Source organism: Salvelinus fontinalis, chromosome 17 (genome assembly GCF_029448725.1).
Source record: "Salvelinus fontinalis isolate EN_2023a chromosome 17, ASM2944872v1, whole genome shotgun sequence".
Classification (NCBI taxonomy): domain Eukaryota; kingdom Metazoa; phylum Chordata; class Actinopteri; order Salmoniformes; family Salmonidae; genus Salvelinus; species Salvelinus fontinalis.
The window spans coordinates 36,187,818-36,211,129 of record NC_074681.1 but is presented as its reverse complement, the minus strand read 5'-3'; the positions used below and the strand labels follow the sequence as shown (position 1 = coordinate 36,211,129).

The following is a 23,312-nucleotide window of genomic DNA, read 5'->3' as shown; positions in this document are numbered from 1 at the left end:
ATATGAGTTGATGTCAGTCTAGTGATGTGTAGCTAATTATCATTGTTAAAGTGTTATTAATGCATTATGACACCTTGACTAACACAATAAGGGTTTTCATTGAAAAGGATTGTAAATAAACTGTCTGTCAGTGTTTTGTTGAGATTCATTTTGGATTACCTCTGCGCAGAAAGTAAGGTGAGGTTGCAAAGCTACAAAATAATTATTTATTTGACACATTACACAGTTAGATCAGTAATGCTAATGGAAATCAAGCACGGAATGTAACCATTACAATACTTATTTCAAAGGTCATTAGTCAAAGGTTGAAGGTCAATAGTAGCTCAGACCATATGAACCATTCAATGAAATGGCTGATTGAAGTGGAGTAAGTATAATCGGTTAGCGCTATCTGGTATGCTTGGGACGTCCTTACCCTAAACCCTAACTTTAACCCCTGCACTTACCCTAATCATAAACCTTACCCAACCTTAACCATTTAAAATGTCAACTTCAATGGGGTGTCGTCAGAGTTGGGACGTCCCAATGATCCCATTTAGACTTTTCCAAATAGAATTGTTCGAAACGGGTCCTCATCAAGACTGGTCTAATTGGAGTAAAGCGAAATGTCTTCCTCAGTCTTCCAGAAAATCCCTTTTCAACTCCTACTGTTTTTACACAAGAGATTATGATGTCATATTTCAGTCGGGGGTGAGGGGGTGCCTGGGAAAGTAATTATGGATGGGAAAAAGACATGGAAACTTTGAGGAGCTACTTTTCACCCTTCAAGGGTCACGTAAACTCCTCCAGGGAAAGTTTGAGAAGGATACTGTATTTTCAAATATACCACAAATTATAATATATGATGTAATGTCGTATGCAGCATATTAGTGAAATAACAGTGATGGCATAGCAGAATTGGGCGTAATCAACAATAAATGATCCATTATAAATGTTATGGTATGTGTAAATATACCCACCATTCATTCTCTCAATATGATTTGAGAGATTGATCCGATTGGATATTCTCCAAGTCCAAAAATCAAACATACATCAAAAAGATAACTAAATCTATAATTACTGTGGTTTGTCATAGATAGCCCTATCAATCAAATCAATGCTAGAAGATATACATAGTCTGTAGGTTGTGTGTCAATGCAGGTACACCAGTCTCTCAGTCCATCTTTTCACTTAACGCTAATTCACCATTCTGTATTTCGAGCTTATCCACTTACTCTCTCAGGCACCAAATCACCCCCTTATGGCAACATACAAAGACATATGTCACAGGTTGGGTACTTGTACACTTAACTGAAGCTTGTAGCCTTAATTTATGCTAAACATTTAGAAATAATTTATTCATTTAGTGTGAACAGGACTTTTTTATGCTGCCAAATTGCTTCTGATTGAGTGTATGCTCGGAAATAATACAATTCCATTACAACCCATTTTGCAAGTGCTTTCAATAAAAACAAATATTTCTTTATATAATAATTTGAAATATATGTATAATGCATAATAGTCATTTATAGTTAACATTTTATATAACATTGAAACTAATCATTCTTGTTATTTAAAGAACACAAAATACAGCTTCAAAGATGACTCCAACAAATCCAGACATTGACTCAAATTTCCATGAGCTTTAATGTCTCCATTCCGGCCGCCGCTACAACGTTGCCATGGCAAACCACAGGTATAGTTGCTTGTCCATCATCCGGTTAACCATATATGGACAATAAGCGCTTCGACAGATTGTACGGGGAGCATGCTCAGCCAGTGACAAATCGCAATGCTCTTGCAGAAATTGTAAGGGAGGTGGAGCTCTTGTTGAATTAGTCATTCAAAATTCCGACCACTCGCGAATTCAGTGTGATATAAAAGAGAGGCACCAGCAGCACTGTGCAGTTATCTGACAAACTTTGATGACTTCTTAGACGAGCAGCATCTATACGCGTTTCACCTTGGGGAAAAAAATCTATATTCGCATTCGATAGTAAAGAGGCTACTGTAACAATTTGGATTATCATAATGGAGGATGTAAGGACTTTGCTTCACTTTGGAGTTTTACTCTCATCGGTACTATTCACAATTGGAGCAGCTGGTAAGTTTGACCGTTTGATAATCAGATAATTTGATAATAACTCAGCCCTGCGGCTCAGAGGGAAAAAAATGTAAAATATGTGCATTTAAATCCATATATGTAGGCTATAGATCCTATTTAATCTTTAGGCTAAAGGCCTACTTCGTGGATGATATCTTGATTTTTTTTTCTGCTTTATCAATATATTGTAGCACATCTACGTTGTGCAAAACAGATCTAATTAATCAAGGCTTTTTTTCTCCTGGGTTACAGGTGACGATTATTTCCCTGAGGCAATGGATGTTCAGTGGGTGTCCAATAACTTCAAGACTATTCTAACATGGGGCCCTGAGCCTACCAACTACACATACACTGTTGAATTTTCTAGGTAAGTAGCCTACCTCATATCGCTGCCTTATCACTCTGCACTGTTCATCATCACTATTGCTACACAACAACAACACAAACATCCCGTCAGCACAAACAAATGGATCACTTTCTGGGTGAATACTTCACTATATGTTAACAGAATGCCAACTTAAAACTGAGTGTGCAACCTACAGTGCCCTCCGTAGTTGTTGGGGCATGAAGCATTTTTTCTTCTTTTGGCTCTATACTCCAAGTTTGGATTTGAAATCAAACAATTACTATGTCGTTAAAGTATAGATTCTCAGCTTTTATTCGAGGGTGTGTGTACATATTGGTTCCACCAATTAGAAATGACAACACTCTTTATTCATAGTCACCACCATTTTAGGGGACCAAAAGTATTGGGACAAATTCAATAAAGTGTAGTAAAACGTTTTGTATTTGGTTCCATATTCATAGCACGTAATGACTACATCAAGCTTGGGACTACACATTTGTTGGATGCATTTGCTGTTTGTAGAAATGAATGGTAAATAATGTATTGTGTCATTTTGGAGTCACTCTTATTGTGAATAGAATATGTTTCTAAACAGTTCTGCATTAATGTGGATGCTACCATGATTATGGATAATCCTGAAAGAATCGTGAATAATGATGAGTGAGAAAATTAGACGCACAAATATCATACCCCCAAGACATGCAAACCTCTCATTACAATAACAGGGGAGGTTAGCATTCTCACTCATCATTATTCATACAGGATTATCCATAATGGTAGCATCCACATTAATGCAGAACTGTTTAGAACCATATTCTTATTTACAATAAGAGTGACTACAAAATGACACAATACATTCATTTCCATTGGGCACAAAATAATCTGAAACACAACCAAAACAAACAGCAAATGCAGCCAACATGTGTAGAGTCTCAAGCTTCATGTAGTTATTGCATGCTATGAATATGGGCCCAAATCTTTAACTTTTTACCACTAAGTGAATTTGTCCCAATACTTTGGTCCCCTAAAATGGGGGGGGTCTATGTATAAAAAAAAAGTGTTGTCATTTCTAAATGGTGAAACCAATATGTACAAAAATACCCTAAAATAAAAGCTGATAATCTATAGTTTAACCTCATAGTAATTGTTTGATTTAAAATCTAAACCTTTGGAGTATAGAACCAAAAGAAGGGGAAAAATGCTTCAACGTCCCAATAATTAGAGGGAACTGTATACCTAACACCCAACTACACACTACCAGTTCATTCATTCATTTGATGTGAATGACAGAAAAGTACAGTTCAAGGACTCTGACTGATGGACTGTGTTTTGTTCAGGTTTGGTAAGGACAGACAAAGGAACCCTCACTGCATCCGGAGCTCGAGGACAGAGTGTGACCTCACCAACGAGCTGCGGAACCTGCAGGAGACCTACTCTGCCGACATCCTATCAGAACCCCTACCCGGCGTTACCTCTGACCTTGTGGAGTTCCCCTACACCCGAGCCGAAAGGTTCAGCCCTTACAAACACAGTGAGTGTTATCACATTATTAATCTGCCCTAAATTGCATTGTCATATAGTACAATTTTTCTAGGTCATTCATTATTTACATTGTTATTGTGTTGTACAATAATTACATTATAGCATTATTATATTAGAAAGGTTAATTTCGCTGGTTTTTATTTTGATCAAATACTTCATTGCTGTGTTAGTACCGCTATTCAACTTAAGGCTATGGTGCCTAACTTGCATCCTCTTCTCAGCTAAAATAGGAGGACCCGCTTTCAAGATTGTGCAGAGCGAAGACAAGACCAAGATGACGCTCCACATCCAGGACCCTCTCACTCCCCTCTACAAAGATGAGCAGCTGTTAACGATCAGAGACATCTTCAAGAACGACCTGAAATACAGAGTGGTATACAACAAAGCTGGGAGCACAGGAAAGGTGAGTTGAACAGTCATAGACATACATTCATTGTAAATGCTTTTGAGACTATACCGGTCAAGGGAGGACTGGCCATAGGACATTTCCGGCAAATACCAGATCGGCTGGTCCATTTCTATCTCAGTGGGCAGGTTTAAATTGAGGGGTTTGCCCAAAACTACAATTATATGGCTAATAATGAGTGCGTGTAGGCAAAATAATTGCCATTGTGGGGACCTGGACGGAAGGAATTGGCCAGTATGTTAGAAATGCCCAAGCCGATTTCTGGTCCCAGTCTGTCCCGGATACCTGTCGATTCCCTCCAATGACACACAAACAGTGTGCAACATGAAATAATACTAAACTGTAAACTCCTATCCACAGAAAGAGAAGATGTCAGACCTGAGAAATGTAGAGCTGACCAATCTGGATAAAAGACAGAGCTACTGCTTCATGGTGGCAGCCTATATCCCCTCTCGTTCTGCACAGAAGAGACTGGGAGATTGGAGCAAGCCGCAGTGCTCACCCAGAGAGAGCAAGACCATCTTTGAGGGTAAGTGACCCCACAATGCAAAACACATGTGTTAGGGTTGAGCTGGAGGGAATTGAAGAAGGGTGAAATTCAATTAAATGTGTAGTGGATTGAGTAACTACAAAAAATATTGTGATGAAGAAATTGCAATGTGGGCAAGTTAGAATAGTAATTTTTACTGTAGGCTACAATGCTTAGTAACTTCAAGAACTTCAATTAAATGATCGTGTTAAATTGTATAATTCTTTCTTTCCTCAGAATTCAGTGTTGGTGTGATCTCAGGTGCCATTGGCATCATGCTGGCTATATTCATCATCCTCATCATTCTCACCGTGGTGTGTTGCAAACTCTGCTGCTGCAAAAAGACCAAAACAGTGGACAAGGATAACCTGCAGATGAGTCCAGTGTAAAGGTGTGTGTTGTGTGATAATGGTGCTACTTGACCAACCCTTTCAGAGGGAGGAAGCTGTGCTCCCAATAATCTAGCACAAATACGTCATAACACTGGAAAATGTGAAATGTTAGTGTTGTCTTTTTAAATGTCATTATGAGCTGGTTCTTTTAAATGGCTAGAATTTTTTTACATTACTTATTTATGTTTTATACCAATGTTGAACAAGTACATTTGATTAATTGTTGAGAAATACATGTTATTTTTGCCACTATGTATATAAGAAAAATGTAATTGTATTTATTTCAATCAATGTCTTATATGTTAAATGTGTATTGATGTATTTTCTTATATGTTGATGTGTAGTTCATGTTGAATAGGATTCATCCATGTGCTGTTGAAACATGGATTTGGTACTTTTGGATGAGAGGAAGGTTAGTACGAAAATGATTACTTGTGATCACTTTTGTGCATTCTAGTACTTTTTACAATTAAATTCAGATGTATTCAATTCTCATTTGTCTTTCATGTAACAATATCCATGTGAGGGAACTTTGCCATAACAGTGCCATCTGGTTTACCTTAAAATTATCTATCATACTTAAATCATGTTTGAAACTGATATGAGGAAAGCCTTTTCATAGATTGTGATTGATTGTAGCTCAATGTCTGCTTATTAGCTTATGACCCAGTAAGCCATGTGGAATACCCCGGGAGAGGAGTGACACCACAATCACATTGGCGTGCCAGAGACCCCTGAGACATGCCCTGGAGCAGGTCCAAGTCATGGGTGTAGCTCAATCTAAAAAGTGACCTCTCCTTCATCCAAATGCCCCACTAACTTAGCCCTTGCCAGAAGCCTTCAGGGGGATTTGCTTTCAATTGCCAACTGTTTCTAGATCAGTGTGGATAAATGAAAGGATATAAGAGGAAGCCATTTTAGACTATTGGGATGCACAAACTGCTCTGATAAGAGAACGCGACAACGAACAGAAGACAGAGGGCCTTAATTGTTTGAGAAATATATATATTAATGTGTAGTTCAGCTCATAGCGATTGCATTTGAACTGTCCTCAAACAAACAAATCCCACGTCCTTAATACCCTTAACAAAATAATCAAAGCTCAACTTACAGTACAGTTACTGTACCTTAACGGAGGGATTTTACTATAGGAGACATTTTCAGGTACATGTACTGTAGTTGACTGAGTCAGACTAGCTATGCTTAAGATACAGTAACTGGCTTCATGAAAGAAGAATGCACTTCAGTATTTAACCTGCACTAGACAAACATTTAAAAAAAAAAAAAAATAATCACTTCATGGAACTCTGACATCTCAATTCATAAACATCAAAACTGAACATTTTAAATAAATAAAAACAATGCAACATTAACGGAAATAAAACGGGGGGAAAACAAATCGATAAGGCTAGCTTTTTAGTACATTATTTGCTTCATATACAATTAAAACTCACCCGTGCAGACACACACGTCCTTAGATGGTAGACCGCAATATGACATCATCATACAGTGGGGCGACTTCCTGTTTCCAGGCATAAACAGAATTCAAAATCTGCCCTAAGGAAGAACCAATACTGTCGGTCTCAGCAGACTTACATTTTGTTTAATAATTCTGTAAGCAGGAAGTGTACCGTGCATGATGATGTTACATTGTGGACCCTACCTTTAATGTACAGGTTTAGGTTTTTCTCTCTTGACATTGAGAGAGCTCTGTCTTCATACTCTAGCGTAACATTTTAAGATGTTAGGACTTGACCTCTGTGCTCTAGGCTTCATGAAGTGCAGAATTACTTAGGACCATCTCTGTGCGCAATACTTGGCTATGGTGAGATCGTTATGACCCAAACTCCACCGTTTCCTGGGTGATGGGTTTGAACTCATAGCTCCCCCTTCCGTCCATGTGCAGGTAGTACTGGAGAAGAGACAAATCACTGGTTAGAATTTGAACAGTATGCTCTAAGCAAATAGATAATACAAGAAAATGCTCTTTGCATTTAAAAAAATGAAAAATAACAGGGTTCTGGTACTCACCTCCATTTTATTGATATTATATGCAGTAATTTTATGTTTCTTCATTCAGTGTGAAAGGACTTACCTCATGGTGCTTCCACAAAGACTTCCTGTGAGAAACCGTGAACAGCGTGATGCCCACCTGAGGAAAGGTAAATATGACATCCCATAAGCTCAGAAACCAATTTCTCAGCATCCTGTAAACATGCATCAGTTTCCTGGTTCTTTTTCATTCCTCTTTCACAATGTGTGGAAGGATCCCACGGATAGTAGCTCAGCCCAGCATGTGAGTCAAGGTGATCAGAGGCAATTAAGCACAGCTGACAGTATTAATGATCTATTCTCTTTCCCCTACAAGAGAGAGGAGGGAACCAGCAGTGGGGGAGACTGGAGGGGGAAAAAAGAGTGATTGCTTCTCCAGAGACGTGGTAGCCATTCTCGACTCTGGAAGTATGGTTACGTTAGTGGAGGAGCAGATGGTGACCACAGCAACACTGCTACAAGACAAAGTAGCCGTGTCCTGTATCCATGGAGACACCCACTGTTACCCCACCGTGAGTCTGTCCATTCTCACCCTGAAAGGAAGGTGTACAGTCAGGGCGGGGAAAGTACCCCAACTGAAGGTGCCATTATTAAATCGGGAGAGACTGTCCCCTATATAAGGAGCTTCGACAGATTACTTTAAGCACCGTACAAAAAGGGGAACCGCAGAGAAAGACAAAAACCAAGTCCAAGGTAGTAGCCCTACAAGGAAACATAGCCTCGGCCTCGTACTCTGGAGCAGAGGAAGAAATACAGACCCAATGCCTCCGACAGCTATTCCAGAAAACCTCCGATGACACCTGCAAAGGGTTATACACAACGGAGGAAGGAAGGAGCAACCAGAGGCTACCGGATATATTTGAAGCCCCGTCAGAGGAGGGAACCTGGAAGGGATTCTACTCGGGCACCCCACGACGGGGATGGGGAACAACCTCCACACCCCTCTATCGAGGTCGACCTGCCCCAAGAATGAAAGGGACAGTTCGGCACCGCTCAGCATAGAGAACCAGACCTACGGGATGCCATGAGGAAGGTGAATGATGGGAGAAATGTTGACGGATCAGGTGAGCCCTCTCTTCCCTACTATGCAATCAGGCGGGCCCTCTTGTATTGGGTCGTGCAACGAAGGGGGGAAAAAAAGGAATTAATAATGATGCCTAGACCATACAGGGATACTGTTCTACAGCTAGCCCATTCCCACTTCCTAGGAGGACACCTGGCACGAGACAAAACGATCGACAGAATCATGCAGAGATTATTTTGGCCCTGTGTCACCTGAGATGTGGCCAGGTATTGTAGGACGTGTGATCAATGTCAGCATACGGCCCCACCTGCGTAATCCTTTGATTCCTCTTCCCATTATAGAAACCCTCTTTGAACACATCGTTATGGACCTCGTGGGACCCCTCCCGAAATCCGGCAGAGGATACGAGTACATCCTGCTTGTCGTAGATTACGCTACCAAGTTCCCCTGATGCCATACCCCTTCACAACATGTCGTCAAAGGGAAATCGGCAAGAAATTGTTCATGCTGTTCTCCCCCGTGGGCCTTCCGAAGATGATCCTAACAAACCAGGGAACCCCGTTCATGTCCCGGTTGATGAAGGACCTGTGTCGGTTATACCAGGTTCAACAGATACGCACAAGCATTTTCCACCCACAGACAAACGGTTTATGCGAACGCCTGAACAAAATGATTCAAAGCATGTTGAGAAGAGTGGTGTCCAGAGATAGGAAGAACTGGGACATGCTTCTGCCCCACTTAATGTTTGCCCTGCGTGAAGTACCCCAGGTGTCCACAGGGTTTTCCCTGTTCGAATTGCTGTATGACAGACCATGTCGAGGGACCCTCGACTTAGCCAAGGAGACCTGGTAAGCCCAACTCTGCCCATTCCGGTCGACGATAGAACATGTTACCCTGATGCGGGACGGCCTGTCGGCAGTCTGGCCCATAGTAAAGGAGCATATGGAGAAGGCGCAACAGACTCAAGGCCGGGCCTAAGATAAGTCAGCGACACCCAGGGAGTTCACCGTGGGAGAGAAAGTGATGGTTCTCGTGCCCACTGCCGAACACTGCTTGCTGGCACAGTGGAGGGAGCCCTACGAGGTAGCGGAAAGGGTCTCACCGGTCAATTATCGCATCGAGCAACCTGACAGTTTGACCTTCTTCCTCCTATCATATCAACCTGCTGAAGAAGTACCATGGAAGAGAGGGTGTGGCTTTGATGGCAGTGGAGGACAAGGAAAAAGAGGAGGCCCCGATACAGGTGTGCCGTGGCTGATCTCTCCTGCCGGAGCAGTTGAGACAGCTAGACAAGCTGATTATGCAATTCGGCAGGGTATTCTCTCCCCAGGACAAGCAGATGTCCTGTTTCACCATATCCACACAGAACCCGGCAAGAAGGTGCATATCCGGCCTTACAGGATTCCTGAGGCACGCAGAGTAATCACAAAGAACGAGGTAAGGATGAGGGTGATCGAGCCATCTACGAGCGGTCCAGTCCCATAGTCCTGGTCCCCAAACATGATGGTAGTATGAGGCTCTGCAACGACTTTAGGGGCGTAAATGCCATCTCTACGTTCGACGCGTATCCCATGCTCTGCTCCGTGGCTCCGGAGGACCGCCCAAAGACTGCCTTCGCCACACCGGAGGGGCTTTTTCAGTATGTGAGGATGTCCTTCGGACTGCATGGTGCTGCGGCAACTTTCCAACGCCTCATGGATTCCATTCTACGGCCCCATCAAGAGTACACAGCAGCGTACATAGACGATGTGGTCGTACACAGCGAGGACTGGGATAGCCCACTCCTGCGATTTGGGGGTGGTGCTCGTGAGCCTGTAGGCTACACGGCTGACAGCCAATCCCCCAAAAATGCTGCCTGGGTCTGTCCGAAGTGGAATATCTGGGATACACCATGGGGAACAGAAAAATACACCCACAGGCAGAAAAGACGAGGGTAATTCGGGACTGGCTTCGGCCCCAGACGAAGCGGGACTTCCGAGCCTTCTTGGGGATAACGGGATTATTATCGCCGTTTCATCCCTGGATATGCAACCATTGCCACCCCCCTCACAAACCTCATCAAGAAAAACTTGCCAAACTGTGTAGCATGGAAGGAAGAGACGGAAGACGCCTTCCAATTGCTAAAAGATATCTTTGCTCCGATCCCGTCCTGCAGGTACACCTCAGATACGGGGCTCAGGGCCGTCCTAGCTCAGGGTAAAGGCCTATTCTCTTCATAAGTAGAAAGCTCAGTGATCAGGATCGGAGATATGCTACCGTAGAGAAAGAGGCCCTAGCATTAAGTGGGCCCTCGAGTATCTCTGATACTACCTACTCAAGCGCAGGTTCGCCCTTGTTACTGACCATGTTCCCCTCATGTGGATGGCCGGTAAGAGAAACAATAACAGAATAGCCAGATGGTTTCTTGCATTACAACCATTCTCTTTCCATGTCATCCACAGGGCCGGAATAATGAACAGGAATGCAGACGCCCTGTTCCGAAGCGACCAAGACGGCACTTCTGGTGCCCGATCCTCTGGTCCGGTCCTGAGGGGGGAGGTATGTGGAAGGACCACCAGGGGGCAGGCTGGTCCCACAGATAGTAGCCCAGCATGTGAGTCAAGGTGATCAGAGGCAATTAAGCACAGCTGACGGTACTAATGACCTATTCTCTTCCCCCTACAAGACAGAGGAGGGAACCAGCTGTGGGGGAGACTGGAGGAAAAAAAAGAGAGTTATAGTTAAAAGTTACTCACCTTGTGTTCCTTGTTCCTGTAAAGAAGAATATTTGTGTTTTCCTTATGAGATCATCCTTGATTGTTTGAGAAGAAATACCTCAATAGAGAACTTTGTTCAATGTAAGAAAACCTGCTCCCGACTCGTTTATTCCACCTTTCCGCTTTAGAGCAGCCTCAAAGTACTTGGTCCGCTCACAATATCTACATAAATAATATATTTTTTAATAATCATCAATATATTGACAAATGACCTAATAATTTATCATCTGAATAATAGTCTACTGTGTTGCATCTTACCGTCCTACAGTGGCTGTAGATGAAGTCCTCCACATCTACACTCACAGCACTGGTGCACTCATCCAGGATGGCAAACTGGGGCTTATGGTAGAACAGACGGGCCATCTAGATACCACACAGAGATAGAGACAGATCAATGAAAAGCTCCCTTCGCACATTCTATAACCCAATGTGCTTGTAAAATGGACTCAAGTCATCACAAGACAAATGCTGTGAAGAGACAAAAAAGAATGACCGACATCTTCACTATTGTTTTCTTTGGACTTACAGCCATCCTCTGTTTCTCTCCTCCACTGAGGACGTCCATCCAGTCCTGGACCGTGTTCCAGCCTCCCTCCCGCTCCAGGATGTGACCTAGCTGAACATTGTCCAGGTACTCCTTCAGCACCTGTTCCCCAGCACAACACACAAACACCATGTCACAGAGATGTGCACACACATACACACTCACACACAAAGCTATGTGTGCTGTTTGCTTAAGGAGTGTCTCTGCGCATGTGTGTGTGCGCGTGCTCTGACATACCACACCCTACTGACAGAGGCCATGTATGACTGTTCTATTCGAGGGGCCTTACAATATCTTGGTACAGTGAAGAGCAGATGTGATTGGATATATGGTCCAGTAAAGGGCTGCTGTGATTGGATATGGCCTAGTAAAGAGATGTGATTGGCTAGGTAGACTACCTTATCAGAGGTCCCCTTCCTCATCTGGTCCTCCACTGTATCTGGGTAGATCACCTGATCTCTCAGAGAGCCCAGGGTCATGTATGGCCTCTGGGGAACGTAGAAGAGCTTCCCTCTCTCAGGTTTGGTGAGACGGCCACCAAACAGAGGCCAGAGCTAAGAGACAGACATCCATTAATACCCATGAGTGGAAAACTGTTAACACTAAAGCAGCATAACAGGCTTTTTCGTCAAATTGTTGATCTCTCTTACCTCTCCCAGGACTCTGAAGAGTGAGCTCTTCCCACAGCCGTTGGGGCCACACACCAAGACGTTTGTCCCTGACGTCACCTTAGGTTAGCAGATGAAGGGAAGGCACAGTTCAGCTGTCTGCACTTACAGATGAAACAGTCCCACAACCATCATCATAGGTCTTTAGATTTCACAAATCTAAAAGGGGTTGATCCTTTGAGATACTCACCTCAAAGCTGAGGTCTTTGATAAGAATGTCCCCATTAGGCGTTGCAAGAGGTGTATGCTCAAACCTGAGACACAAGGAAAATAAATGTCAAACCAGGTGATGCCTACTTTACGAACCTGTTTATTGTACTGCTATAATACATGCATCTGTTAGACACCTACTTGATGATCTTGTCTTTGTTGATGATTTCACCACTTCCTGGGACCAGGGTGATTCTATCTAGCGATTCACTATCTGAAAATGTATGACAAAAGAAAATCCCAAAAGCAACCATCTTGCACTTCAACTAGTAATATGTTTTAATTTTCCTGCATGACACTACTTCCACATGAGACTACTATCCAACAACAATATCATCCTCAATAGATTATCAGGGAACATGCAGCGGTCACCTCTACCTCCCTGCTGAGAGACCATGGTCCTCTCGTATTTCCCAGAGTTCAGCTCTTTCAGGACCTTCATGATCTCGGTGATGCGAGCGGTGAACCTGTAGGGGGACAGCAGGAGTCAGTGAGGAGGGGACAGCTGGAGTCATTGAGGAGGGGACAGCTGGAGTCATTGAGGAGGGGACAGCTGGAGTCATTGAGGAGGGGACAGCTGGAGTCATTGAGGAGGTGACAGCTGGAGTCATTGAGGAGGGGACAGCTGGAGTCATTGAGGAGGAGACAGCAGGAGTCAGTGAGGAGGGGACAGCTGGAGTCATTGAGGAGGCCACAGCAGACGGAGAGAGAGAAGAACAAGTGGAGAGACCCGAGACTGGTGAACCATAAACTCTGAAAAAGTAAACCATTGACTTACTGAACCAGCTAACTATTGATCCAACGAACCAATTAACCATTGAATACACACCAATTGGTTCAATGGTTTACTGGGTCAACGTCTCAATATTTCCCAGATCTGTTTGTGCTCTTGCTTACTCAATTTTTGTCATTGTCAAGCCAAACAGTCTGGCCTCACACCAATCTTCAAATATGAACGAGCATTCTATCATTAATGAGGTCGAGGAGAACAGAGGATAGGATCCTGATTCGATAACCCCACAACTGCCCTCCAATCTCAAGGGTTATGTAAATATTGGAACTCTATCACAATAACTGACAGGGAGTCAGCATGGTAGTCCCAGATGGACATTCAGGCTACCAGTGAACCGCCAAACCAGTTGTTTGATAAGAGCATTGTGTATGACTGACCCTGAGAGCCTGCTCATCTCCCTGCCAGCCAGGACGATCCTGCCCAGGGCCTGAGACATGCTCAGCAACATACGCCCACTCTGGTAATAGTCCTGAATGAGAAACAGAGAGGGAAGTTAGGCTCTGAACCATACAGAACACACACACCCTCCCCTTGTCTCTCCTCACCTCTAGCAGCTCAGCGTGGGTGCTGTGTAGGTGGCGTGGGTGGGTGTGGTTCAGGAACGGCCTGCTCACCACCAGGTACCCGACAACAGTGGCAATATCTACAGAGGTGGGGAAAACAAGTATTTATCTCTGCTACTACTAAACCACATCAGTGGAGATTATAGAAATACCGCAAATGATAATACTACAAACTTCCATTCAATGACAAGACAAGTATTCTCACACTTAGCAATGACGCTGTCCACAAAACCCGTTGAAAAGCGGAAGACAATGAAATTGTGTAAATGATCCACCTAGGGGTAAAAGGGGCAGAATGTAACGTAAGACGTATATCCTTACTTGTCTGACACCATAGTAAGTCAACTACCGCCACTGATACATTGAAAGTCCTAAACCCTCTCACCAGTTTCTGGAAGGTAGAGTGAATGGTCTGCTTCTCCCTCAGGTTTCCATTGTAGAAGGCAATCTCTTCACTGTGGGAAACAAAACACTCAACCTTTTATTTTCACAGTGGAAAAAGAACGATGACTTGTCCAAAAAAGCAGAAGAGAGGAGGAACAGTGGAAAGGACAGGTGTGCGTCTGACTGACCTGTTGGTGATGAGGCGAGAGTTGACGAATCGGTACTCTCCCTCGTACCTCTGCTCCATGACCGTCATCTTCCCGATGGGCCTCCGCAGACGTGTCAGGATGAGCCCAGAGAACATCAGGTATCCTATCATACAGGCAGGACCCTGTGGGGGATAGATGTATGTAGAGTAGAAGCGTTAGAAACTCTATTCTACTATGCGGATGCATTGGGGATGATCATTTTCATGGTTTCAATTGAAACTAGATATTAGGCATAGAAGGCTACTGATGTCTTCTGACTTCTGAACTTGAATATATGAAGAATCCTAATGTCACTGAGGGAGAGAGGGGAATGCAGAACGTTTACATTCTGTCAGAATATGTTATTGTTAGACATCAGGGATCCTACGGGGAGAAGTGAGGATGGGGCCGAGGTCAGGTCAGATGAAGAACAGATATCCCTAAAGTTCTGTTTAGCAACAGAGGTGTATTGGCTGTTCAGAGGTGTAAGGAGGAGACTCAGCATAGGAGGAAGGTTTAAATACTGTACTAGTGCTTGTGTGAAGATATCTTTGTCTGTTCAGCTGTCTGACTCTTTGGGCGAAAAAACATGGTTTCAGCTTTAATAGTCATCCGGGACTTTTTACTCTTTATTTAGAACCTAACACTACATTAGACAGATCAAGACTCACCTGTGCACCGATGGCTGAGGTCAACTTGAAGATGTACAGACCAATGTCCAATAAAGGCTGAAGGTGGGGGGAAAAAACAAGTCTACTTATCACAGGCGCAGTGTATGGTTAATAGCAGTAGATTGTATCAGGCTTTGAGCAGCATTGGTTGTCTCTACAACAGAGGATTTTCTTTCGTAGCCTGGTTGAGCCCGACTGAATGGTGCACTCCCCATAGTTTCATAAGTCTGAAGCATTCAGTCTGGTATAACCAGGCTATTAAAGTGCAGGTTACCTTGCTGACGTTGGAGTAGAGGTCCACCACACTGTTACAGAACCTCTCCACGTCCTGGGTCAACAGCTGGTCAGGGTTACCGATGCGGTTGTCCAGGTTACCAATCTTATAGTATGTGTAACCTCTGGAGAGGGGATGGGAGGATGGTGTGGTGAAAACATGAAACTCGAGTTTGGCAGGTGTGTTATGTATTTTCTATTACTTTCAGCTTCTGAAGTCATTGTTCCTCACATCATTAAGTAACTATTGGATTTGGGGCTAGGAAACGTATAGAGAATCAAGGCTAAATCCTTCCAATATAACTCTCTTGCTAAAGGCTAATCATCACCCAGGACCAAATCTCCCGCTACTCGATTTGGGTTACGTTTAAAATCTTAGCGTCTGTCACAAGACACCAGCTAATGGCAGACAGACATATGTTCTGTCTGTTTAAAGACACTAATTTTCTCTCCAAGAAGCAGGTATCAGAAGGACTTACTGCAGGTACTCGTCATAGAGGTGCTTGGTGAGTCGAACCCGGCAACAGAGCTTCAGTTCATTCAGGCCCAGCTTCAGGAAGTTGTTGACTAGCGAGATCTGAAAACAGGGAAACGGGCCATGATAGTGGTCTCATTTAAAAAGAAGTGCATGACATTTTATAGCGTGAGTATACCAAACCAATGGCATTCATGCACCGAGTAAATAAATCAGAAGAATCATAATAACCTCATAAAAACTCAAAGGCTTCTAGGCCAGGGATCACCAGTCTGTTAGTAATCAGGCAGGGTCTTTGTTTTAGTGCAGACTCCCACAAAATTACACACAAACTCTCTCCCTAATAAGCACAATATTAACCCCATCCTAAACCACGATTCCCAAATCATGACGTTACCTGTTTTACAGTAGGATCATAAGTACAGTTGAAGTCGGAAGATTACATACACCGTAGCCAAATACATTTGGATACAGTTTCACAAATCCTGACATTTAATCCCAGTAAAAATTCCCTGTTTACGTCAGTTAGGATTACCACTTTATTTTAAGAATGTGAAATATCAGAATAATAGTAGAGAGAGTGATTTATTTCAGCTTTTATTTCTTTCATCACGTTCCCAGTGGGTCAAAAGTTTACACACACTCAATTAGTATTTGGTAAGCACTGCCTTTAAATTGTTTAACTTGGGTCAAATGTTTTGGGTAGCCTTCCACAAGCTTCCCACAATAAGTTGGGAGAATTTTGGCCCATTCCTCCTGACAGAGCTGGTGTAACAGTCAGGTTTGTAGGCCTCCTTGCTCGCACACGCTTTTTCAGTTCTGCCCACATATTTTCTATGGGATTGAGGTCAGGGCCTTGTGATGGTCAATACCTTAACTTTGTTGTCCTTAAGCCATTTTGCCACAACCTTGGAAGTATGCTTGGGGTCATTGTCCATTTGGAAGACTCATTTGCGAACAAGCTTTAACTCTCTGACTGATGTGATGTCTTGAGATGTTGCTTCAATATATCCACATAATTTTCCTGCCTCATGATTCCATCTATTTTGTGAAGTGCACCAGTCCCTCCTGCAGCAAAGCACCCCCACAACATGATGCTGCCACCCCCGTGCTTCACGGTTGGGATGGTGTTCTTCGGCTTGCAAGCCTCCCCATTTTCCATCACAACATAACGATGGTCATTATGGCCAAACAGTTCTATTTTTGTTTAATCAGACCAGAGGACATTTCTCCAAAAAGTACGATCTTTGTCCCCATGTGCAGTTGCAAACCGTGGTCTGGCTTTTTTAATGGCGGTTTTGGAGCACTGACTTCTTCCTTGCTGAGCGGCCTTTCAGGTTATGTCGATACAGGACCCGTTTTACTGTGGATATAGATATTTTTGTACCCGTTTCCTCCAGCAGCTTCACAAGGTCCATTGCTGTTGTTCTGGGATTGATTTGCACTTTTCACACCAAAGTACGTTCATCTCTAGGAGACAGAACGCGTCTCCTTCCTGAGCGGTATGATGGCTGCGTGGTCCAATGGTGTTTATACTTGCGTACTATTGTTTGTACAGTTGAACGTGGTACCTTCAGGCGTTTGGAAATTGCTCCCAAGGATGAACCAGACTTGTGGAGGTCTACAATTTATTTTCTGAGGTCTTGGCTGATTTCTTTTGAGTTTCCCATGATGTCAAGCAAAGAGGCACTGAGTTTGAAGGTAGGCCTTGAAATACATCCACAGGTACACCTCCAATTAACTCAAATGATGTCAATTAGCTTATCAGAAGCTTCTAAAGCCATGACAATTTTCTGGAATTTTCCAAGCTTTTTAATGGCAGTCAACTTGGTGTATGTAAACTTCTGACCCACTGGAATTGTGATACAGTGAATTATACGTGAAATAATCTGTCTGTAAACAATTGTTGGAAAAATGACTTGTGTCATGCACAGAGTAGAAGCCCTAACCGACTTGCCAAAACTATAGTTTGTATGTAAACTTCCGACTTCAACTGAACATGATCAAATATACTGTATAGTGTCATGTGTGGAATTACAAATTATGTTATATATAATTACAATGTTATGTGTATATATCTATATATATATTTAAATATATATATGTAAATATCCACGGGTGGTAAAAGACAATTAAGAAAACAAATAAGCTAGAAAAATTGTATGAAAGTTGCACTTACAAATGGCATGACTTTTATAAAGTTGAACAAGAACCTCTTGAAATCTTTTGTTGAACGACCAATGATTGCACTGCAAACCAACATGCAAAGTGAACACACACACACACACACAATGTCACACACAGGGTAAAAGTGGGGTCATACTTTCTACATTTAAAACCAGAGGTGTTCGTTCTGTGGATTGTCAGCCCCTTAAACTGACCCAACTAGTTGGGGCGAGAGTGAGATACTGGACCTTGTGAAAGGCTATCACCAGTATCCTGATAAATTACTGAACAGTGGAAAAAGCCACTGGTGAGAGGTCAACAAAGCAGGATGGGGTCTGCAAAATGCAATGGACACGAAAGAAACTAAGAATAATCAAATTCATAACTTGGGCCAGTTTGGTCCTGTAGGGCTGCGGGGATATCATTTCTATATTCATCTTTTACCACCCCAACCACAAAATGAAACCCGCTCTAGAAAATAACCTACTGTACCAGGATTACGTTAAATGACTAGAAGGTTAAAAAAATATTTATAATATGTGCAGGCCCGCAACCCTTCAAGACCAGTGATGTCCACAAATGCAATTAAAGCACAACAACAATACACAAGTAAATTCATAAGCACTTAATTATATTCCAGGCACCACAAGCAGCACCGTGTTATATAGGGGTTTAGTGCTTGGCCAAAGTTTTCCATGCAAATGTAGCATGGACACTAGTTTACCCCTGGTACGGCAGCAATATAGTAATGAAAGTGCTTCTTAAAGAGATTGACATCTCTGCTAATGATTCCACTGTGGAGGAACAGAGAGGATGATTACGAGCTGTCGAATAAGACAAATAGTGCTGAATAACTCCTTCATGTTGAAGTGTCGCTGGTGTGGACTTAAGTGTTAGTGTGCAATAGGGTTTTCTATGCAGTCCTACCTCTCGATCATGGTTCCATTCTGGATCATCCACACATCACAGTAGGTTCTGGCCACCAGCATAGCAGCGATGAGGAGACAGTATCCTGACTATAGGCAGATAGATGACCAGAATAGGCAAAATGGGAGATGTGTTGAGATGTTACACAATACATGTCCGTACAGCAATTGAGAAATGATTGGAATCAAGATGAAAACGTTAAAGCGCATTCAAAGTAACACGTTTGTCAAAAAGCTCATACCTCTTTGCAGAACACTCCAGGAACCATGATCTTCACTATCTTCAGGACACGTGCAAAGAACACCTTGTCCACCACCGTCTTTTCCTGCTTGGCCTCCTGCCACACATCACACCAAACATTTACAGATGAATCAGATAAATAAACTAAAATTTAAATCTCACCGACTCAGTCCTGCTTCTTAAATCAGGGGCTAATGTCTGTGGATATTGACATTATTGCTAAGATTTTGGCCATTGGTGTGGTGAGAGTAGGGTTGCACATTTTGGGGAATATTCAGAGGTGGAAACTTTCCGTGGGAATTAACGGGAATATATGCAAATTACTATCATTTAAAATGTAGATGCTTTTTTTGCATTGGATATATTTACCATATCATATGGAGACAGAAACATAAACTGTTTACCTTATCATAAGTAGACATAATTGCAAATGATTAAACCCTTCCAATAGAAATTTTAAAAACGATTTAGTTACAATTTGAACTTTAAATAAATGAGTTGACTCTTCACATAGGATGATTTCAATGAACAACAAAAGAAAGGGAATATTGAATGATCCCAATGATCCATTGCATCTCCCAAAAACATTTTCAACATACATCTGTAAAATTATAGTATAGAAACTAAAGCTTTGGTTGTCTTCTCAGGCTTCCATGTCTTCTCCCTGGACCTCCTCAATGTCCACCTCTTGAATATCAGACTCTGAGGCCTCATATTCACTGTCACTTTCCAACCTTGTTGAGGATGGCTCGTTGTCAGGCTCAAAAAGCCTCAAATTTGCCCGGATGGACACCAATTCTTCAACCCTTGTATGGGTCAGCCTGTTGCGTGCTTTGGTGTGTGTGTTCCCAAAACAAGGACCAGTTGCGCTCTGAGGCAGCTGATGTTGGTGGGATTTGGAGGATAATGGAGGCAACAGGGGAAAGAGCCTCAGATCCACAAAGTCCCTTCCACCAGGTGGCTGATGAGATATGTTGGCACAACTGCCATATTGCATCTCCAGACGGCCAAGATCCTTGCCCTCATCCAGACCCAAGGTGGCGAGACACAGTAGTGATGACACCGTAGGCCTTGTTGATCTCTGCACCAGACAGGATGAACTTGCCAGCATACTTGGGGTCCAAAATGTACGCTGCGGCGTGTATGGGCTTCAGGCAGAAGTCTTCATGCTTTTTTATGCATTTCAGAACTGCAGTTTCCTCTGCTTGGAGCAACAGTGAAGTGGGCAGGGCAGTACGGATTTCTTCTCTTATATCTGCAAGCAGAGTCTGTACATCAGACAGGATGGCATTGTCTCCATCAATCTGTGCAATGGCTACAGCTATAGGTTTCAGGAGTTTCAGGCTGCTTACCACTCTCTCCCAAAATACATTATACAGGAGGATCCTCTTGATGGGGCTGTCCATATCAGCAGACTGTGATATGGCCATTTCTTGGAGACTCCTTCCCTTCCAAGAGACTGTCAAACATGATGACAACACCACCCCAACGGATGTTACTGGGCAGCTTAAATGTGGTGCTCTTATTCTTCTCATTTTGCTTGGTGAGGTAGATTGCTGCTATATAGATGACCCTTCACATACCTAACCATACCTAACCATTTCCTTGGCTCTCTTGTAGAGTGTATCCATTGTTTTCAGTGCCATGATGTCCTTGAGGAGCAGATTCAATGCAGCACAGCCAATGGGTGTGATGTGAGGGTAGGCCTCCTCCACATTAGACCAAGCAGCCTTCATGTTCGCAGCATTGTCTGTCACCAGTGCAAATACCTTCTGTGGTCCAAGGTCATTGATGACTGCCTTCAGCTCATCTGCAATGTAGAGACCAGTGTGTCTGTTGTCCCTTGTGTCAGCGCTCTTGTAGAATACTGGTTGAGGGGTGGAGATGATGTAGTTAATTATGCCTTGCCCACAAACATTCGACCACCCATCAGAGATGATTGCAATACAGTCTGCTTTCTCTATGATTTGCTTGACCTTCACTTGAAGTCTGTTGAACTCTGCATACAGCAAATGAGTAGATAAAGCATGACTGGTTGAAGGGGTGTATACTGGGCGAATAACATTCAGAAATCTCTTCCAATATACATTGCCTGTGAGCATCAGAGGTGAACCAGTTGCATACACAGCTTGAGCAAGACATTCATCAGCATCTCTGACTACGTTCCTCCAATGAGTAAAAAAAAACTCCCGCTTCCAGGAGGACCATGAGCTGTTGCTATCGATAAGGTGTCCGATTCATCCTTTTCACCTCGAAAAGAAGTAGAGGGACTTTTGTCAGAGATTGTTTGTTGTGAGCACTCAGGAAAATTTAGGCACTTGGCCAGATGATTCTGCAGCTTTGTTGCATTCTTCACATATGATTTGGCACAGTATTTGCAAATGTACACAGCTTTTCCTACATTAGCTGCAGTGAAATGTCTCCACACATCAGATAGTGCCCGTGGCATTTTCCTGTAAAGATTAATAAAATATTTGTAAAAAATAAAACAAATACAATTCCATGTACATATAAATAGTTAAGCAGTTAGATTAAACAACTCCTTTGTAAGATAAATGTTTAAAAATGAAACGTGTATGGAAACAGGTGAATTAACACTCCTCAGTTAGCAGGCTCAAGCAAGCTAAAACCTACATGGTAGAAAAAACTAACTAGCAGAAATTGAAAGTTAGAAATGATTTAAACACACTTTGCTGCAGGCTACTATTTACTGGTTAACAAAAACTCATGTATGTCATAAAATATATTCACCCCAACCAGTATTGTAATCAAAACTTAACAGAAAGCATGTAGTCCTTGGCTCAGACAATGTAGTAGTGTGGGCTCAATAGCATCTCATTAGTAGTGTGCAAGATCTTGAGAATCAGCTGTACATGTGATGGAAGAATGCACTGCACATGTGATGGAAATGCACTGTGCATGCGGAGGGTTGCAATTCCATTGAATTGGGGATAGTTTAACCAAAATATGCCACAATACCTATAATTGCCTTATATGTATCCCACAAAAAAAAAGGTTCACTGTTATATGCTAACTTTTTTGATGAATGTAAGCAAAATTCCCCAAATTCCTGGGCTTAACTTCCCATTGAAAATTTCCTGGAAAGTTTCCGACCCTTTGCAACCCTAAACGATTGTGGCTCATGCTCCTATGTAAGAGCAATTTAAACATTGAGTGCGGGAAAAGTATTGGTTACATTTATGGTCTACATGCACTTACATCTTTGCTCAACTGTAGCTCTGATGATCTTTTCCCCCTAAACAGAAAACAGGGATGAAGCCTGTCATAACAGTACGGGTCTATGGATGAAGCCATGGAAGGAAACTGATTATTGTTAGTCCTTGGAAATCTGACCAACCAACGAGCAGGCAGGCAATTCAATTCAATGACAGCACCCACCACCGGGTGTCAGTAGAGAACATCAACTCAATAAACTACTAGATATCTAAAACAGTATGTTAAAATAACAGAAAACTCTGATTCAATGTCATCGTCAAACTGCAACTTGTCTCGGTGGCAAATCTTATTCTTGTCTGACTTGCTAGTAGCTAGTCAATGTTGGCTACATCAGTTAGGCATTATGATGGTCGTCACTTTAGCTACAAAAAGGATTAACTTACCAATGTAATTGGGCTGCATGTCTTCTCCTCTTGAGAAGATAGAAGGCAACGATTGTGGCACATGCTATAGAGGAGTTCTTGGCTGTCAAGTATTTACTTATCGACGCCATGTTTCCATTTGCCGACCAAGGGAGTAACGAGATGCATGCTGGGGTAGGGTAGGTAGCTGGCTAGCAACGTGATCTATGGTGCACAATTTCATTTCATCAGACATATGCATTGCAAGTATTCTATGCAGAAACTGTTTAAGGACTAAACATTAAACAAAAAACATGTCCTTTATCTGCACGAAATCATGCTATGTGTGTCAAGATTGCATTTTTCACTTGTTTTCATTTCTAACTCGGTACGTTAGCGACATTTAACAGCAGGAGAAAATCGGAAGCCAAGGCAACCCTTCAAATTAAAAGCCCCTGATTTATTTGTTTTTAATTTAGTAAGCACGCTGGCGAAAATACTA

General features: G+C 42.7%; 2 protein-coding genes across 5 annotated transcripts; one reads left to right on the top strand and one right to left on the bottom strand.

Annotated features, from left to right (window-relative positions):
* Positions 1-1,831: 1,831 nt before the first annotated feature.
* LOC129814253 (tissue factor-like) lies at positions 1,832-5,787 on the top strand. Its single transcript, XM_055867249.1, has 6 exons — positions 1,832-2,083; positions 2,336-2,450; positions 3,767-3,960; positions 4,193-4,374; positions 4,738-4,906; positions 5,144-5,787. The coding sequence occupies exons 1-6, from the start codon at positions 2,011-2,013 to the stop codon at positions 5,293-5,295; spliced, it is 885 nt and encodes a 294-aa protein (XP_055723224.1). The 5' UTR covers positions 1,832-2,010; the 3' UTR covers positions 5,296-5,787.
* A 502-nt stretch (positions 5,788-6,289) lies between these two features.
* Positions 6,290-23,212, bottom strand: LOC129814251 (ATP-binding cassette sub-family D member 3-like). 4 transcript variants are annotated; one of them, XM_055867243.1, is made up of 22 exons: positions 22,853-23,212; positions 22,452-22,488; positions 19,234-19,329; positions 18,993-19,081; positions 18,079-18,148; positions 15,904-16,001; positions 15,426-15,549; positions 15,152-15,208; positions 14,481-14,623; positions 14,294-14,363; positions 14,114-14,183; positions 13,891-13,988; positions 13,723-13,814; positions 12,925-13,019; positions 12,694-12,766; positions 12,533-12,596; positions 12,325-12,402; positions 12,073-12,228; positions 11,657-11,776; positions 11,389-11,493; positions 7,394-7,450; positions 6,290-7,210 (listed from the first exon to the last, which is right to left on the bottom strand). In XM_055867243.1, the coding sequence occupies exons 1-22, from the start codon at positions 22,960-22,962 to the stop codon at positions 7,133-7,135; spliced, it is 1,980 nt and encodes a 659-aa protein (XP_055723218.1). In that variant the 5' UTR covers positions 22,963-23,212; the 3' UTR covers positions 6,290-7,132. The 4 variants fall into 4 exon arrangements, with proteins under 4 accessions (XP_055723218.1, XP_055723219.1, XP_055723220.1 ...); XM_055867244.1 differs by having other exon boundaries at positions 12,931-13,019; XM_055867245.1 differs by having other exon boundaries at positions 22,452-22,531; positions 22,853-22,972.
* Positions 23,213-23,312: the final 100 nt, after the last annotated feature.